This window comes from Phyllobates terribilis, unplaced genomic scaffold (genome assembly GCF_046119375.1).
Source record: "Phyllobates terribilis strain yellow unplaced genomic scaffold, ASM4611937v1 Scaffold_10__3_contigs__length_209671492, whole genome shotgun sequence".
NCBI lineage: Eukaryota > Metazoa > Chordata > Amphibia > Anura > Dendrobatidae > Phyllobates > Phyllobates terribilis.
The window spans coordinates 195,970,439-195,991,040 of record NW_027362770.1 but is presented as its reverse complement, the minus strand read 5'-3'; the positions used below and the strand labels follow the sequence as shown (position 1 = coordinate 195,991,040).

The following is a 20,602-nucleotide window of genomic DNA, read 5'->3' as shown; positions in this document are numbered from 1 at the left end:
CCCATACTATCCCCCCAGCCACAGGGGGAGAGCCCCATACTATCCCCCCAGCCACAGGGGGGGAGCCCCATACTATCCCCCCAGCCACAGGGGGAGAGCCCCATACTATCCCCCCAGCCACAGGGGGAGAGCCCCATACTATCCCCCCAGCCACAGGGGGAGAGCCCCATACTATCCCCCCAGCCACAGGGGGAGAGCCCCATACTATCCCCCCAGCCACAGGGGGGGAGCCCCATACTATCCCCCCAGCCACAGGGGGAGAGCCCCATACTATCCCCCCAGCCACAGGGGGGGAGCCCCATACTATCCCCCCAGCCACAGGGGGGGGGAGCCCCATACTATCCCCCCAGCCACAGGGGGAGAGCCCCATACTATCCCCCCAGCCACAGGGGGGGAGCCCCATACTATCCCCTCAGCCACAGGGGGAGAGCCCCATACTATCCCCCCAGCCACAGGGGGGGAGCCCCATACTATCCCCCCAGCCACAGGGGGAGAGCCCCATACTATCCCCCCAGCCACAGGGGGAGAGCCCCATACTATCCCCCCAGCCACAGGCGGGGAGCCCCATACTATCCCCCCAGCCACAGGGGGGGGGGGCCATACTATCCCCCCCCAGCCACGGGGGGGGGGAGCCCCATACTATCCCCCCCAGCCACGGGGGGGGGAGCCCCATACTATCCCCCCCAGCCACAGGGGGGGGGGGGGCCCATACTGTCCCCCCAGCCACTGGGGGGGAGCCCCATACTATCCCCCCAGCCACAGGGGGGGGGGGAGCCCCATACTATCCCCCCAGCCACAGGGGGAGAGCCCCATACTATCCCCCCAGCCACAGGGGGAGAGCCCCATACTATCCCCCCAGCCACAGGGGGAGAGCCCCATACTATCCCCCCAGCCACAGGGGGGGAGCCCCATACTATCCCCCCAGCCACAGGGGGGGGGAGCCCCATACTATCCCCCCAGCCACAGGGGGGGGAGCCCCATACTATCCCCCCAGCCACAGGGGGAGAGCCCCATACTATCCCCCCAGCCACAGGGGGAGAGCCCCATACTATCCCCCCAGCCACAGGGGGAGAGCCCCATACTATCCCCCCAGCCACAGGGGGGGAGCCCCATACTATCCCCCCAGCCACAGGGGGAGAGCCCCATACTATCCCCCCAGCCACAGGGGGAGAGCCCCATACTATCCCCCCAGCCACAGGGGGAGAGCCCCATACTATCCCCCCAGCCACAGGGGGGGAGCCCCATACTATCCCCCCAGCCACAGGGGGAGAGCCCCATACTATCCCCCCAGCCACAGGGGGGGAGCCCCATACTATCCCCCCAGCCACAGGGGGGGGGAGCCCCATACTATCCCCCCAGCCACAGGGGGAGAGCCCCATACTATCCCCCCAGCCACAGGGGGGGAGCCCCATACTATCCCCTCAGCCACAGGGGGAGAGCCCCATACTATCCCCCCAGCCACAGGGGGAGAGCCCCATACTATCCCCCCAGCCACAGGGGGGGAGCCCCATACTATCCCCCAAGCCACAGGGGGGGGGGGAGCCCCATACTATCCCCCCAGCCACAGGGGGGGGGGAGCCCCATACTATCCCCCCAGCCACAGGGGGGGGGGAGCCCCATACTATCCCCCCAGCCACAGGGGGAGAGCCCCATACTATCCCCCCAGCCACAGGGGGGGAGCCCCATACTATCCCCCCAGCCACAGGGGGAGAGCCCCATACTATCCCCCCAGCCACAGGGGGGGGGGAGCCCCATACTATCCCCCCAGCCACAGGGGGGGGGAGCCCCATACTATCCCCCAAGCCACAGGGGGGGGGAGCCCCATACTATCCCCCAAGCCACAGGGGGGGGGAGCCCCATACTATCCCCCCAGCCACAGGGGGGAGCCCCATACTATCCCCCCAGCCACAGGGGGGGGAGCCCCATACTATCCCCCCAGCCACAGGGGGAGAGCCCCATACTATCCCCCCAGCCACAGGCGGGGAGCCCCATACTATCCCCCCAGCCACAGGGGGGGAGCCCCATACTATCCCCTCAGCCACAGGGGGAGAGCCCCATACTATCCCCCCAGCCACAGGGGGGGAGCCCCATACTATCCCCCCAGCCACAGGGGGAGAGCCCCATACTATCCCCCCAGCCACAGGGGGAGAGCCCCATACTATCCCCCCAGCCACAGGCGGGGAGCCCCATACTATCCCCCCAGCCACAGGGGGGGGGGGCCATACTATCCCCCCCCAGCCACGGGGGGGGGGAGCCCCATACTATCCCCCCCAGCCACGGGGGGGGGGAGCCCCATACTATCCCCCCCAGCCACAGGGGGGGGGGGCCCCATACTATCCCCCCAGCCACAGGGGGGGGAGCCCCATACTATCCCCCCAGCCACAGGGGGGGGGGGGAGCCCCATACTATCCCCCCAGCCACAGGGGGGGGGGGCCATACTATCCCCCCCAGCCACGGGGGGGGGGGAGCCCCATACTATCCCCCCCAGCCACAGGGGGGGGGGCCCCATACTATCCCCCCAGCCACAGGGGGGGAGCCCCATACTAACCCCCCAGCCACAGGGGGGGGGGAGCCCCATACTATCCCCCCCAGCCACAGGGGGGGGGGAGCCCCATACTATCCCCCCAGCCACAGGGGGCCTTGCCTGTGGGCGCCGGCCCTTTAAGACTGGAATCCTTGAAGTTAAATACGTCCTGTGGCCCTTGGAGATATCGGGGCCCGGTGACCGCCCTGTTATGGTTATTGATGTGGAAATATCTCTACACAGGGGAATGTCTACGTGCAGGCGGTGTACAGCTGAGGTGTCGTCACAGTATCACACAGGAGGGGATTAGATACACAGCTCAGCAGACAGTATCACACAGGAGAGGATTAGATACACGGCTCAGCAGACAGTATCACACAGGATAGGATTAGATACACGGCTCAGCAGATAGTATCACACAGGAGAGGATTAGATACACGGCTCAGCAGACAGTATCACACAGGATAGGATTAGATACACGGCTCAGCAGATAGTATCACACAGGAGAGGATTAGATACACGGCTCAGCAGACAGTATCACACAGGATAGGATTAGATACACGGCTCAGCAGATAGTATCACACAGGAGAGGATTAGATACACGGCTCAGCAGATAGTATCACACAGGAGAGGATTAGATACACGGCTCAGCAGACGGTATCACACAGGAGAGGATTAGATACACGGCTCAGCAGACGGTATCACACAGGAGAGGATTAGATACACGGCTCAGCAGACGGTATCACACAGGAGAGGATTAGATACACGGCTCAGCAGACAGTATCACACAGGAGAGGATTAGATACACGGCTCAGCAGACAGTATCACACAGGAGAGGATTAGATACACAGCTCAGCAGTCAATATCACACAGGATAGGATTAGATACACAGCTCAGCAGACAGTATCACACAGTATAGGATTAGATACACAGCTCAGCAGACAGTATCACACAGGAGAGGATTAGATACACGGCTCAGCAGACAGTATCACACAGGAGAGGATTAGATACACGGCTCAGCAGACAGTATCACACAGGACAGGATTAGATACACAGCTCAGCAGACAGTATCACACAGGACAGGATTAGATACACGGCTCAGCAGACAGTATCACACAGGAGAGGATTAGATACACAGCTCAGCAGACAGTATCACACAGGAGAGGATTAGATACACAGCTCAGCAGACAGTATCACACAGGAGAGGATTAGATACACAGCTCAGCAGACAGTATCACACAGGAGAGGATTAGATACACGGCTCAGCAGACAGTATCACACAGGAGAGGATTAGATACACGGCTCAGCAGACAGTATCACACAGGAGAGGATTAGATACACGGCTCAGCAGACAGTATCACACAGGAGAGGATTAGATACACGGCTCAGCAGACAGTATCACACAGGAGAGGATTAGATACACGGCTCAGCAGACAGTATCACACAGGAGAGGATTAGATACACGGTTCAGCAGATAGTATCACACAGGATAGGATTAGATACACGGCTCAGCAGACGGTATCACACAGAAGAGGATTAGATACACGGCTCAGCAGACAGTATCACACAGGAGAGGATTAGATACACGGCTCAGCAGGCAGTATCACAGGAGAGGATTAGATACACGGCTCATCAGACAGTATCACACAGGAAGGGATTAGATACACAGCTCAGCAGACAGTATCACACAGGATAGGATTAGATACACGGCTCAGCAGACAGTATCACACAGGAGAGGATTAGATACGCAGCTCAGCAGACAGTATCACACAGGATAGGATTAGATACACGGCTCAGCAGACAGTATCACACAGGATGGGATTAGATACACGGCTCAGCAGACAGTATCACACAGGAAGGGATTAGATACGCAGCTCAGCAGACAGTATCACACAGGATAGGATTAGATACACGGCTCAGCAGACAGTATCACACAGGATGGGATTAGATACACAGCTCAGCAGACAGTATCACACAGGAAGGGATTAGATACGCAGCTCAGCAGACGGTATCACACAGGATAGGATTAGATACAACGCTCAGCAGACAGTATCACACAGGATAGGATTAGATACACGGCTCAGCAGACAGTATCAGACAGGAGAGGATTAGATACACGGCTCAGCAGACAGTATCACACAGGAGAGGATTAGATACACGGCTCAGCAGACAGTATCAGACAGGAGAGGATTAGATACACGGCTCAGCAGACAGTATCACACAGGAGAGGATTAGATACACGGCTCAGCAGACAGTATCACACAGGAGAGGATTAGATACACGGCTCAGCAGACAGTATCACACAGGAGAGGATTAGATACACAGCTCAGCAGACAGTATCACACAGGATAGGATTAGATACACAGCTCAGCAGACAGTATCAGACAGGAGAGGATTAGATACACGGCTCAGCAGACAGTATCAGACAGGAGAGGATTAGATACACGGCTCAGCAGACAGTATCAGACAGGAGAGGATTAGATACACGGCTCAGCAGACAGTATCAGACAGGAGAGGATTAGATACACGGCTCAGCAGACAGTTTTCCCAGTTTTTCGCACTGACTGACCTTCATTTCTTAAAGTAATGATGGCCTCTCATTTTTCTTTACTTAGCTGCTTTTTTCTTGCCATAATACAAATTCTAACAGTCTATTCAGTAGGACTATCAGCTGTGTATCCACCTGACTTCTGCACAACACAACTGATGGTCCCAACCCCATTTATAAGGCAAGAAATCCCACTTATTAAACCTGACAGGGCACACCTGTGAAGTGAAGACCATTTCCGGTGACTACCTCTTGAAGCTCATCAAGAGAATGCCAAGAGTGTGCAGAGCAGTCATCAAAGCAAAAGGGGGCTACTGTGAAGAACCTAGAATATAAGACATATTTTCAGTTGTTTCACACTTTTTTGTTAAGTATATAATTCCACATGTGGTAATTCATAGTTTTGATGCCTTCAGTGTGAATGTACAATTTTCATAGTCATGAAAATACAGAAAAATCTTTAAATGAGAAGGTGTGTCCAAACTTTTGGTCTGTACTGTATCTTCTGATGGCCCCTGGTGTGCTTGTCCTCCTTTGCCGGCAGATCGCGGTGGACTAAAAGGACCTGCGCTGACGTCATTTAGTCATGTGACGGGTCACGCGTCCGCTGACGCTGGCAGGTCCTTCAGTCCACCGCGAGCTGCCGGCAAGCCAGGACGCATGGGATGAAGACTCCGGGGGCCATCAGAAGGTAAGTATAATATCATTTCTGCATGGTGGGCACATAGCCTTACTAGAATTTTTCTTTTTCACTCCCTTGTAGATATGATCAGAGACCTTTGTACTTTACACGAGGGCAGGAAAGCCTGATAACGGCAGCAGCCGGCACTCGGGTTCACTTTTAAACTCCTATTTTGCATCTGTGTTCTCTTAAGAAAGCAAATGTAACATCAACTGACCTTCACTGTACTTTTGAAGGAATAGAAGGATCCACACTATAAACAGAGAGCCGGCGAGGGAACACTTAGATTATTTACAGGAATTTAAATCTGATCCAGATGAATTACATCCTCGGGTACTGAAAGAGATAGCAGGGAAAATTGTAGAACCACTAGCCGGAATCTTTGAAAATTCATGGAGAACAGAAGTCCTAGAAGATTGGAGAAGGGCAAATGTTGTCCCTATCTTCAAAAAAGGAAAGAAGATGGAGACAGGAAATTCCAGGCCAGTGAGCCTTACTTCTATACTAGAGAATACCAGGCCAGTGAGCCTTACTTCTATACCAGGGAAAGACAGTCTAGTGAGCCTTACTTCTATACCAGGAGATTACAGGCCAGTGAGCCTTACTTCTATACCAGGGAATTACAGGCCAGTGAGCCTTACTTCTATACCAGAAAATTACAGGCCAGTGAGCCTTCTATACCAGGAAATTACAGGCCAGTGAGCCTTACTTCTATACCAGGAGATTACAGGCCAGTGAGCCTTACTTCTATACCAGGAGATTACAGGCCAGTGAGCCTTCTATACCACTGAATTACAGGCCAGAGAGCCTTACTTCAATACCAGGAAATTACAGGCCAGTGAGCCTTCTATACCAGGGAATGACAGGCCAGTGAGCCTTACTTCTTTACCAGGGAATTACAGGCCAGTGAGCCTTCTATACCACTGAATTACAGGCCAGAGAGCCTTACTTCAATACCAGAAAATTACAGGCCAGTGAGCCTTACTTCTATACCAGGGAATTACAGGCCAGTGATCCTTACTTCTATACCAGGAGATTACAGGCCAGTGAGCCTTACTTCTATACCAGGAGATTACAGGCCAGTGAGCCTTCTATACCACTGAATTACAGGCCAGAGAGCCTTACTTCAATACCAGAAAATCACAGGCCAGTGAGCCTTACTTCTATACCAGGGAATTACAGGCCAATGAGCTTTAATTCTATACCAGGAGATTACAGGCCAGTGAGCCTTACTTCTATACCAGGGAATTACAGGCCAGTGAGCCTTACGTCTATACCAGGGAATTACAGGCCAGTGAGCCTTACGTCTATACCAGGGAATTACAGGCCAGTGAACCTTGCGTCTATACCAGGGAATTACAGGCCAGTGAGCCTTCTATACCACTGAATTACAGGCCAGAGAGCCTTACTTCAATACCAGGAAATTACAGGCCAGTGAGCCTTCTATACCAGGGAATGACAGGCCAGTGAGCCTTACTTCTGTACCAGGGAATTACAGGCCAGTGAGCCTTCTATACCACTGAATTACAGGCCAGTGAGCCTTACTTCTGTACCAGGGAATTACAGGCCAGTGAGCCTTACTTCTGTACCAGGGAATTACAGGCCAGTGAGCCTTCTATACCACTGAATGACAGGCCAGTGAGCCTTACTTCAATACCAGAAAATTACAGGCCAGTGAGCCTTACTTCTGTACCAGGGAATTACAGGCCAGTGAGCCTTCTATACCACTGAATTACAGGCCAGTGAGCCTTCTATACCACTGAATTACAGGCCAGTGAGCCTTATTTCTGTACCAGGGAATTACAGGCCAGTGAGCCTTCTATACCACTGAATGACAGGCCAGTGAGCCTTACTTCAATACCAGAAAATTACAGGCCAGTGAGCCTTCTATACCAGGGAATTACAGGCCAATGAGCTTTACTTCTATATCAGGGAATTACAGGCCAGTGAGCCTTACTTCTATATCAGGGAATTACAGGCCAGTGAGCCTTACTTCTATACCAGGGAATTACAGGCCAGTGAGCCTTACGTCTATACCAGGGAATTACAGGCCAGTGAGCCTTACGTCTATACCAGGGAATTACAGGCCAGTGAACCTTACGTCTATACCAGGGAATTACAGGCCAGTGAGCCTTATTTCTATACCAGGAAGTGACAGGCCAGTGATCCTTACTTCTATACCAGGAAAGATCTTTGAGCAAATAATAAACAGCATGTATGTAAGTACTTGGATAAGAATACAGTAATTAACCAGAGCCAGCATGGGTTTGTAACAAATAAGTCATGCCAGACTAATCTAATTCCCTTTTATGATGGAAGCACTGACTGCGTGGATCAGGGAAATGCGGTAGATATAGTATATCTTGACTTCAGCAAAGCATTTGATAAAGTATCTCATACCATCCTTATTGAAAAAATGACCAACAATGGGACTGACAAGGCTATGGTTAGATGGATTCATAACTGGCTCAGTGATCATACTCAAAGAGTGGTAATAAATGGTGGCACATCCAATTAGAAGAGTGTTTCCAGTGGGGTACCACAAGCTCTGTCCTGGCTCCAGTGTTTTTCAACATTTTTATAAATGTTCTAGATAAGGGAACTGAAGGTAAACTAATCACATTTGTAGATGATACAAAGCTAGGAGGGATAGCGAACACTAGAGAAGACAGAGAAAGGATTCAGAAGGATCTAGATAAGCTTGGACAATAGACAGTGACTAATAGAATGGACTTTAACAGAGAGAAATACAAGATTCTACGTCCTTGCAAGAACAACGAAAATTACATCTACAGAATGGTAGAAATAGAACTAAGCAACAGCACGTGTGAAAAAGACAAAGACTTAGGTATACTAATAGATCACAGGCTGCACTTGAGTCAACAGGGTGATGCAGCAGCAAACACAGTTCTGGGATGTATTAAGAGAAGCATACAGTCTAGATCACGTGAAGTCATTATCGGTCTTTACTCCTCTATGGTCAGACCTCATCTGGATACTGCGTCCAGTTCTGGGCACCACATTTTAAGAAAGACATAAAAAAACTGGAGCAAGTTCCGAGAAGAGCGACCAGAATGGAGACCGGTCTGCAAACCATGTCCTATGAGGAACGGTTACAGGATCTGGGAATGTTTAGCTGCAAAAAAGAAGACTGAACCGGGGGTTGGACACGAGGACCCTGGATGTCCCCTCCAATGAGAACATTTTATGAATCTATGGACTGCAGAGCCGTCAGCTTTCACTCTGATTTTTTTGGATGGGTGTGACGAATGGATGTGACTGTAATTAGCTGAGCGCCCCGCCGCGGCATTTCTCGCTGCCACCACTCCCCGTTTTGATAGGCCAGTGAGACGCCTGCACTGGGTCACACACTATCCCCACCCAGCTTTCCCGGGCACCTGATAGATCCTCTTCTTGCACTCTGACACACACAGGGTAACACAACCAGGCTGTACTTTCCCTCTTCGTGGTTGTGGGTACGTTTATAGCAGCAAAGAACTAACTTGTTACATTTTTGATTTAATATACAAAAAGAACTAAATTATAAAAGGTATATATTGCTATGTAGGGTCTCTGATATGGAGTCGGACCCCCTGCAACTGTCAGCTACTTGCTAATTTAAAGGACTTGGACTCCCCCCTTCTCATACTCCATGTTTGGCCCCAATAAAATGAAAAAAGCTTATGCTCATCTCCGGTTCCGGCGCTGTTCCAGATGTGTCGGCACTTCCGTTCCCGGGGGTCTCGTGCAGCCCTGACTTCCTCTTGATGTTCGATTTGTCCGAAGGCGGGGACAGTGACGCCGGCGCCGATTGGGTGGGGAGGCTCACATGTCATAACCGCACGACAGTCCCGGAAATGTGTCGACACCGCTGGAACGCCGTCGGCATGGGAGTTGAGTATAGGCTTTTTTATGTTATCGACACAAACATTTAGATCCAGAAGGGGCTCTCCTAGTAGTGGAAAACCGCTTTATGTTCTCTACACCCAGGTCAGCGGCCGGGTGTCCGGAGATGGTGGATTTTCATGCCCCTAATCCATAACTCCATTAATAACGGGGCACATGAGGGCTCTGCAATGGTAATCACTGTAAAGCGATGCCGTCAGCTGATCGATGCTGCCCGATCCACGTGTCCCAGGAATGCAAAACATCGTGTCCGGTCAGTGCAGGTGAACGGCTGGGGAAACGTCGCTGCCTACATCCCGCTGTGACTAATCACCTCGGCATCGCCAGCACTTTCAATTATGGTTTTCCCAGAAACGCTGCAGTGGTTAAAGTATGAGTCACTGATATTTAGCACACAGGAGCCGGACGGACACGTGATTCGGCAGCATTAGTCAGCATGCAGGAGCCGGACGGACACGTGATTCGGCAGCATTAGTCAGCATGCAGGAGTCGGACGGACACGTGATTCGGCAGCATTAGTCAGCATGCAGGAGTCGGACGGACACGTGATTCGGCAGCATTAGTCAGCATGCAGGAGTCGGACTGACACGTGATTCGGCAGCATTAGTCAGCATGCAGGAGTCGGACGGACACGTGATTCGGCAGCATTAGTCAGCATGCAGGAGTCGGACGGACACGTAATTCGGCAGCATTAGTCAGCATGCAGGAGTCGGACGGACACGTGATTCGGCAGCATTAGTCAGCATGCAGGAGTCGGACGGACACGTGATTCGGCAGCATTAGTCAGCATGCAGGAGTCGGACGGACACGTGATTCGGCAGCATTAGTCAGCATGCAGGAGTCGGACGGACACGTGATTCGGCAGCATTAGTCAGCATGCAGGAGTCGGACGGACACGTGATTCGGCAGCATTAGTCAGCATGCAGGAGCCGGACGGACACGTGATTCGGCAGCATTAGTCAGCATGCAGGTTCCCTTTAATGCATAATGCAGCCAGAGCGACTCCAGCCCTGCCCCGATGTGATGCAGGCAGCATGTTACAGAGCAGACACAAATATGGGAAAATAACCTGTATGCATTGTATTCACAGGGAGCCTGACCGCAGGGTTTACCCCTATTAACTAATCACAGTGAACTGCTGCCTGTGTGCCAGTGCGGGCACTATATCCAGGGCGTCTGCTGGCAGAGGGAAGTCAGAGTCTGGGACTGTCAGTGTGATGGCAGAGCAGTGTCAGATGACAGTACCGCTCCTCCTGTCCTGTATGTATACACTGCACAGTACCACTCCTCCTGTCCTGTATATATACACTGCACAGTACCACTTCTCCTGTCCTGTATATATACTGCACAGTACCACTCCTCCTGTCCTGTATATATACACTGCACAGTACCACTCCTCCTATCCTGTATATATACACTGCACAGTACCACTCCTCCTGTCCTGTATATATACACTGCACAGTACCACTCCTCCTGTCCTGTATATATACACTGCACAGTACCACTCCTCCTGTCCTGTATATATACACTGCACAGTACCACTCCTCCTGTCCTGTATATATACACTGCACAGTACCACTCCTCCTGTATATATACACTGCACAGTACCACTCCTCCTGTATATATACACTGCACAGTACCACTCCTCCTGTATATATACAGTACATGACAGAACAATAATACATTACAGGACACCGAACATAAGAACAAAACAAGACGACAAATCACAGAAAATAGAAACAAAATAAATCCCCCCAGGAATATATATATATATACAAGAAATAACTATTATACAACCTATAAAACCCCCGGCCCAGCTTCATTCATACTACTATATACAATCCCACACAACGCTCACACCGTCCTATATACACATAAAACACCGTCCTATATACAAGATTATATACAATAAAACACTAAACCTAATATAACGTATATACAACCGGGAACTAACACTAACCTACTGGTCCCACTGCCTGACCTTAGTCACCCCCTTACCGCACCTCATTCACACCACAGAAAAACAAAAATAACAATATATACAATAGTGACATGAACAATTTTTTTTTTTTTTTTTTTTTATATTTTATATTTTTTTTGTAATTTTTAATATATATACATAAAACACAGACCTACACTAACTATCCCGCCACCCCTGATCCAGCTCTGGCCACAAAGTTCAGGATTACTCCGAGCTAGGATCAGGCCCCAAAGTTTTTCCCCAGGCGGGGCCTGGACCAGGCCAGATCAGTCCTCTTATCACCGCCGATGAAAACCCCCCCAAATCCCCCACCCAACCTAACTAAAACCCCCTATTATACATTATATACAATATATACAGAACACAACCTACACACTCACCATCCAAGGCTCAAGTTCGATGCCGGCAAACCTTCTATTCAGGAGACAGAAATACAAAACAAAAATCTAGGGTGAAAAGACATCGGCCCACCACCAGGATATAGGAGTACTACCGGACTAAGGCACCCTGAAGGAAAAGCCCCTCCAGAGACGGGCCGCCCTCCGGGCACCCAGTCTTTCATACTCCAGAGAACGTACCTTCACCAGGTCACCTAGGATGTTCCTACAGACTTCATCTACATGGAGGATTTTACTCTGCGTCGAGACTAAAACTCGTGCGTTCCACGTGAAATACCTCACCACTGCGCTGACTATGAATAAAGTGTCTCGGTCCCTTCTCCCAAGGTCTCCGAACGCTCCATAGGCCCACCCGGCGTAGGACAGAGTAGCCAGCCGCGGCCAACCAATGGAAGCCCCCACCCTGTTGTACACCTCTGTATTAAAGGGACAATGAAGCAGGAAGTGCTCCATGCTTTCCAGCACGTTAGCACAAGCCTCACGGGGGCAATTCCTGTCCTCGGAGCTCCTGTACTTCAAATTGTCCCTCACATACAGCTTACCATGGAAGCAGCGCCAAGTCAAGTCCCAGTACTTCTCGGGGATCCTGGTAGAATTTAACAAACTCAACCCAACCTCCAGATCCCGACTTGGGCAGTCTTTGAGGGCCAATGGACTCTGAAAATGAGAAAGCAAGACCCTCATATCGAGGAGTTTCCTCGGGAGGGACCTCACCTCCCACATTCCCAGACCCCACCGGCGGATCATTTTCAGAACCGGGGTAACATAAGCCGGGAGATGCCCGTGTGGTGTGCGGAGATCCTTCACTCTTCCCCCTGTCTCCCATTCCTGGAAGAAAGGCTGAAACCATCCCTTGCAGGAGAATACCCACGGAGGAGCCCTCTCTTTCCAGAGGTTTGCCACGTTCACCTTCAAGAAAGTGTTCACTAGGAACACCACGGGGTTCACCATATTCAAACCCCCTAGTCTCCTCGTGTGGTAAGTGACCTCCCGCTTGACTAGGTTCAGTCTGTTCCCCCATAACATCTGGAAGAACAGACTGTAGACCCGTGTCCAGAGAGGCTCTGGCAAGACACAGACGCTGCCCAGGTAGATTAGCAAGGGGAGCAGGAAAGCTTTGCACAGGCCAACCCTTTCCCTCAGGGTCAAAGACCAACCCCTCCATTGGTCCACTCTTTGGGCGACACCTTTGATTCTGCCTTCCCAGTTTTTCGTGGGGTAATCACCCTGGCCGAATTCGATGCCCAGGACTTTGGCATGTTCTTGGGGTTCGGGGAGGGTGTCCGGAAGATCAAACCCGGGATCTCCGCCTCCCAGCCAGAGACTCTCACACTTATCCTGGCTGACCTTGGACCCGGATGCCTCCGAGTAGCGCTCCACTTCTGACATCACCGCTGCTGCCTCCTCTTGCGAAGAAACAAAGACGGTGACATCGTCCGCGTAGGCCACCACCCTCAGGATAGTCTCCGGCGCCGCCCCGCCCATCCGCACCCCCGCCAACGGTCTACAATCGATCCTTCTGAGGAAGGGATCGATCGCAAACGCGTGAAGCAAAGGGCTAAGAGGACAGCCCTGACGGACACCGGATCCTACCCCAAAAGGTCGTCCAATCCACCCATTCACCAGAGGGAAAGTCTCAGCCCCTGCATACAAGGTCTTAAGCCAGTCCACAAACCCTCCAGGCAGACCATACCTCAAAAGAGTGGACCAGAGGTACTCGTGGTTAACCCGATCAAAGGCTTTTGCCTGATCCAGGGTCAGCAAGAACCCCTTCCAGAGGCCCGCCCTGCCTTGCTCCACGGCCTCTCGGACACCTAGAACAGCACTAAAAGTGCTACGGCCAGGAACGCAACAGTGCTGAACCTCCGAAAGGAGCCGGGGTGCAAACTTCACCAGCCTGTTGAAAATTATCTTAGCCAAAATCTTCCTGTCCACATTGAGAAGTGCTATGGGACGCCAGTTCTCAATGCGTGACGGATCCTTACCCTTTGACAAAATGATCAAAGCTGACCTCCTTAATGATCTCGGCAGAGTGCCCGAGGAGAGACACTCGTTAAACACCTGAGTCAAGAGGGGGACCAAAGAGTCCCTAAAGGTCCTAAAGAACTCGGATGTTAAGCCATCCGGACCTGGCGACTTTTTGGGCCTAAGCCCATCGATCGCCAGTCTCACTTCCTCTTCTTTGATCGCTTCTGCCAAATCGCCCAGCGAGAGGTCAGCCCCTGGCTCAGGAACAGATTCAGCCAGGAAAGCCGACATCCCGTCACGATCAAGCTCCCTCCTTCCCAAGAGGTGCGAGTAGTAGGAACTGACAACCTCCAAGATCCCTGATCTGGACCTTCTCAGGGACCCCGTACTGTCCACCAGCCCCATCACTATCTTACTATTCACTGACATCTTACAGTTTCTGTAAGGGTCGGGCGAGCAGTACTTCCCGTAGTCCCTCTCGAAAACCAAAGATGCGTGCCTATTGTACTGACACCTCTTCAGCAAGGACTTCACTCTGGAGATGTCCTCGCGGCTACCTCCAGTCGAGACAAGATGCTCGAGTTTCCTCCTCAGGCTCTGATACAGGCGATCCCTGTTCAGGCTTCTGAGATTCGAGAGCTGCCGGAAGAATCTCGCCACCCGATGTTTGAACATCTCCCACCACTCCGACTTAGTGTTACTTAGGCCCAGCAATGGTACCTGGCTCTGAAAGAATTCCTCAAAAGACCGTCTTACAGCTTCTTCCTCAAGGAGTGATGAATTCAGCTTCCAATAGCCTCTTCCCATCCGAGGAGTCTCTGTAACGTTGAGAGAAAACATAATCAAACAGTGATCGGAGAACTCCACCTCCACAACCGACAACGGCGAAGAGACGGCCTCCTCCTTCAAATAAAACCTATCTAGCCTAGACCTGCACTGACTACCTCTAAAAAAGGTGAATCCCGTGTCGCCCGGGTTGTGCCGGATGTGGACATCCACCAGGCGAGCCTCACTCACTATCCTGTTTAACGCGACGCAGTCATAAGCCAGCCGGTCTCCGGAACCTCCTCTATCACAGGATCTCGTGACATTGTTGAAATCCCCTCCGAAGACCACCTGCCGACTCGAAAATAAAAAAGGTTTGATCTTCAGGAAGAGACATTTGCGGTCCCACTTGGACTGGGAACCATAGATGTTAATGAGCCGAAGCTCTTGTCCCCCCATGGAGACATCTAGGATCAAGCATCTCCCCATTTCTAATTCGATCACTCGTCTGCATTCAACCGCTGCGGTCTTAAAAAGGACCGCCACCCCGCTATACGGCTCGGCCGCAAGAGACCAGTAGGAGGGCCCATGCCTCCACTCCCGCCTTGCTTTATGCAAGGTTGATATATCGGTCAACCTGGTCTCCTGCAAAAACAAAATGTCGGCGTCAAGTTGGCCGAGAAAATGAAAGGCCGTGTACCTTGCCGCATCTGACTTTATGCTGCAAACATTAATAGTTGCCAGCGTCAACGGGGTGGGTGCCGCCATCATGATTGATTGAATTAGATAGCCTTTTTCTTCCCACCACTGACAGTCCCAACCTCTTCCTCTGATAATGACGGGTTTTTAGTGCGCTTAAGACAAACAGATTCATCCATTCTCTCCTTACATAGATTCTTGCCCTCGTCTGGTGGTCCTGGGTTAGTCATCCCCCCAGAGGGCTTTGTATTTGCCCCCCGAGAGGAAGACCCAGCCATCTCCTGAGCCCCAACCACCTTGTCCGCAACCTCCGGCCCCGGGTCCCCACTTCCCCCCTCCAGAGGGAGGTCCTGGAGAGCCCCGAACCGGTTGGAGAGATCCACCAGAGGGGGGGCGGCTGAACCCTCCAATGGCGCTTGGATCATGGCCAGAGAGTCAGAGGGGTCGCACTCCAAAGAGGCAGCTCGAGACCTGGTCCCCCTCCTACCTCTGGCCGTTTTCCTGTTACCATTTTTCTTTTTCTGTGACCACTCCCCCTCTCCCTCATCTAGACTGTCACCAGAAGAGGGTTCCTGGGAAGACGTGGCGTCCTCTCGCTCTTCCCTTTCAAGTCTCTTGACTTCCTCGCTCAATTCACTGTCTTTAGGATCCTCAGCTGCAAGTGAAGTACCTGGGTCAGAGTTTAGGGACATTACTCCCTGCCCCCTGTCCCCACGGCGCTTCTCCTGCCGCCTGATGGTGGATGGCGGCAGCTTGCTCCTCACCGGATCCCTGCCTCCCCCGCCCCTACTGGTCCCTTCACCGGCAAGATTAGTCCCGGCTTGCGCCTGTCCCACACTTGCCGCTTTCAGGACCGCATTGGCGAAGGAACGCGGACAGCGACTGAACGGGTGACCGAGGTCACCACACAAGTTACACCTAATCCTGCGACAGGCAGCAGCAAGATGACCGAGGTCCCCACACAGTGCGCATTTCTGGGTGGTACACTGCGCACTGAAGTGTGTGGGGCTACCGCACCTGTGACAGACCTTAGGCTGCCCCCGGTAGAAAATCAAGATCCTATCCCTCCCCAAAAAGGTTGAGGAGGGGATATGGGTAACAGTGTTTCCCGAAACCTTCAATCTCACCATGAAGGTCCAGGCCCCTGACCAGATACCATGGTCATCCAGATTCTTTTCGGGAATATTGGTGACCTCTCCGTATCTACTCACCCAGGTGGTAATGTCCATACAGGAAAGCGACTCGTTACTAGTCAGAACGGTCACTTTCCTGACTGAATCTTGGCGAGTTATTGCCAGGGGAAAGAGACCATGCCATTCGGGGCGACTCCGAGCCAGCTCATGGCGAGACCAGAAAAGCTCAAGGCCCTCCGGTCTCACGAAGCTGACATCGAAGTAGGAGGTCCCATAGGGATGGATCAAGGCAAAGATGTCATATGCCGCAAAGCCCATCCCCAGCAGGAGCTCAACCACCTTCGACCTATCAGGACAGGCATCCTTGCTTACCCACTGGAGACGGACCACGTTCCTACGGTTACTCCTCTGCCCCGTTGTCGGCAGAGACCAGACAGTCTCTGCCCCTCTATCTCGGAAGGCTGAAAGACCATGTCTCTCTATCCAAAAAGACAGATCAACCTCCCTCCCCTCTACAGTGATGGAGCTCTCCCCTCTCCTCAGGGCGTCCAGGAGCTGCTGTTGCAAGTCACCATCCCCAGGGCCACCAGACGAGGGCGCACTACTACCCCCAGCACTGACAGCTTCTGAATAGCTTTGGGCTGAAGCCCCCGCCAATGCTGGGGGGGCAGCGGGACCAGCACCTACTTCCCCGCCACCAACACCAGTGCTGCTCCCACCATTCACTCCAGTACTATTCACACCATTCGCAGGACCATTACTCCCATCGTTCACTCCACTACTACTCACACCATTCGCAGGACCATTACTCCCACCATTCATTACACCACTACCCCCAACATTTGCTACACCACAACTCCCACCATTCCCACAACTCCCAGCATTCATTCCACCACTACCCCCACCATTTGCTACATCATCATTCACTGCACCACTACCCCCACCATTTGCTGCATCATCATTCACTGTACCACTAATTCCACCATTCCTACTACTCTCATCATCTGCTCCACCATTACTCTCACCATCTGCTCCACCATTACTCCCATCATTCACTACACCACTATTTCTATTCTCTTTACTTGTCACCCCATTACCTCTGCTGTTCTCTGCACCTTCCACAGTCACCTCCATTCCTTCCTCCCTTGTGTCTGGTGTCTCTGCACTCACACCTGCTGGGTCGGGGGAGGGGAGCACTTCCAGAGACTCCTTTCCCTGCAGCACCACACCCGTTTCCCTTTGGTTGCTGCTGGCTTTCTGCAGGTCGTCTGCTGGAGCGCCCCGCCCCCCTACTGCAGCATTTTGGTCCTTGTTCTGGCCAGACTGTTTTCTCGGCACCTCTGCCCGCCCTGCACCCACAGACTTTGGGGTCTTAGTGTCCTTTTTGGGCGCTGGGGCACACTGCCCCCCTGTCGCAGCAGTGTGCCCAGTGTTCTTTGCTGATGTGTTTTTCACATCCTTCCCTGCCCCGGTGATAACCGGCTTAGCCGCAGAGGGCAGGGTGGGAAACTCCACAGAACTCCCTATGTCCGGCGCTGTGAGTACCTCCACAGCCTCGCCCCCTGCACTGTTCCCCGCACAGATGGCAGCATCGCCGGACGTCCGCCTCCTCTCCCCACCTTGCCTCTGCCTCGAGCCCACTGCAGAGCCCGTGCCTTTAGGTTTGGTGGGGTTTAAACAGAAGGTGGCAGGCGCAACATCAGACATTGGTACATACTCACCACCTCCTGTGCGGCTCCTCCGGTCTTCTTCTTCTTCCTCTTCCCTGTCTCCTCCACTGGTTTGTCCTCACCGAAGGAAAACCGCGTCAGGTCCACTGGAGACTCCAGCAGTCGGATCTCCCTCAGCAGTCCTCCTTCCTCCTCCTCCCCCGACGCTCCAGCCTCTGCTGTGGGAGTCCTCTGCCCTGCAGGGAGACCACTTGAGCTCCGGCTCTGCCCCTCACTGGCTCCAGCAACTGAGACTCCAGTCACCTCTTCATCCTCCTCCTCCTCATCACTAAGGACGCCGGCTGGCGGTTCTCCTGAGGTGTTTAACCCCTTCATTTCTGAGAACCGCCGCTGGTTCTTAAACCTCTCCAGGAAGGGACCTGCGCTTTTCTCAATCCCCTCCCGGAGGAGCACTAACCTGACCACCTCGTCTCTGAGGGCTTTAACCCTCTGGGAGGTCGCGGGTCTCTCCTTGTTGGACGCCCGGGTGTTCAGGACCCGGGCCTCCCTCAGCTCCTCTTTCAGCTGGGTTAGTGCTTTGCCGGCGTCCTCGTACTCTCGCAACGTGGCGACCACTCGGGAGGAGAAGGAACTTGTGGACTCGCTGGAGCTCATCTCCCCCCAGGATCTTGCTGGGCTCTTGTTCCTGGGGCCTGGGGTGCCCCGGTCTCCCTCTCTGGGCTGGCGGTGAACAGTCTCGGGGTTGGAGCAGGTGGATGTATTCTTCCTCACCCTTCCCGATCTCCTCACTCCCTCCTGGGCCGGTTGTTGAGGCTCCTTCTCCCCCGCCGGCATAGACCGGGGGATAGGAGGCTGGGAAGCCATGCCGGCCTCCCAGTAAGCCTGCCTCTCCCTGGGGAGAAGAGAGGCAGACAACAACCCTCCTCCTGGAAGTGCTTGAGCTCCACAGACAGCTGCTACTCTCAGCACCACTCCTCCTGTTCTGTATATATACACTGCACAGTACCACTCCTCCTGTCCTGTATATATACACTGCACAGTACCACTCCTCCTGTCCTGTATATATACATTGCACAGTACCACTCCTCCTGTATATATATACTGCACAGTACCACTTCTCCTGTCCTGTATATATACACTGCACAGTACCACTCCTTCTGTATATATACACTGCACAGTACCACTCCTCCTGTCCTGTATATATACACTGCACAGTACCACTCCTCCTGTATATATACACTGCACAGTACCACTCCTCCTGTCCTGTATATATACACTGCACAGTACCACTCCTCCTGTCCTGTATATATACACTGCACAGTACCACTCCTCCTGTCCTGTATATATACACTGCACAGTACCACTCCTCCTGTATATATACACTGCACAGTACCACTCCTTCTGTATATATACACTGCACAGTACCACTCCTCCTGTCCTGTATATATACACTGCACAGTACCACTCCTCCTGTCCTGTATATATACACTGCACAGTACCACTCCTCCTGTATATATACACTGCACAGTACCACTCCTTCTGTATATATACACTGCACAGTACCACTCTTCCTGTCCTGTATATATACACTGCACATTACCACTCCTCCTGTATATATACACTGCACAGTATCACTCCTCCTGTCCTGTATATATACACTGCACAGTACCACTCCTCCTGTCCTGCATATATACACTGCACAGTACCACTCCTCCTGTCCTGCATATATACACTGCACAGTACCACTCCTCCTGTATATATACACTGCACAGTACCACTCCTCCTGTATATATATATATATATACTGCACAGTACCACTCCTCCGGTCCTGTATATATACACTGCACAGTACCACTCCTCCTGTCCTGTATATATACACTGCACGGTACCACTTCTCCTGTCCTGTATATATACACTGCACAGTACCACTCCTCCTGTCCTGTATATATACACTGCACAGCACCACTCCTCCTGTCCTGTATATATACACTGCACAGCACCACTCCTCCTGTCCTGTATATATACACTGCACAGTACCACTCCTCCTGTCCTGTATATATACACTGCACAGTACCACTCCTCCTGTCCTGTATATATACACTGCACAGTACCACTCCTCCTGTATATATACACTGCACAGTACCACTCCTCCTGTATATATACACTGCACAGTACCACTTCTCCTGTCCTGTATATATACACTGCACAGTACCACTCCTCCTGTATATATACACTGCACAGTACCACTCCTCCTGTCCTGTATATATACACTGCACAGTACCACTCCTCCTCTCCTGTATATATACACTGCACAGTACCACTCCTCCT

General features: G+C 52.4%; 2 protein-coding genes across 3 annotated transcripts in view; one reads left to right on the top strand and one right to left on the bottom strand.

Moving 5' to 3' along the window:
- LOC141164857 (uncharacterized) overlaps window positions 1-20,602 on the bottom strand; it is a 235,785-nt gene that overhangs the window by 168,227 nt on the left and 46,956 nt on the right. The gene's annotated exons all lie outside the window — the stretch shown is intronic.
- The window catches only part of LOC141164854 (zinc finger CCCH-type antiviral protein 1-like), a 30,978-nt gene continuing 16,045 nt past the window's right edge, over window positions 5,670-20,602 (top strand). The window contains exon 1 of the mRNA XM_073650484.1: window positions 5,670-5,763. Coding sequence (XP_073506585.1) covers window positions 5,738-5,763 — 26 coding nt within the window. The 5' untranslated portion in view covers window positions 5,670-5,737. The remainder of the gene's footprint in view (window positions 5,764-20,602) is intronic.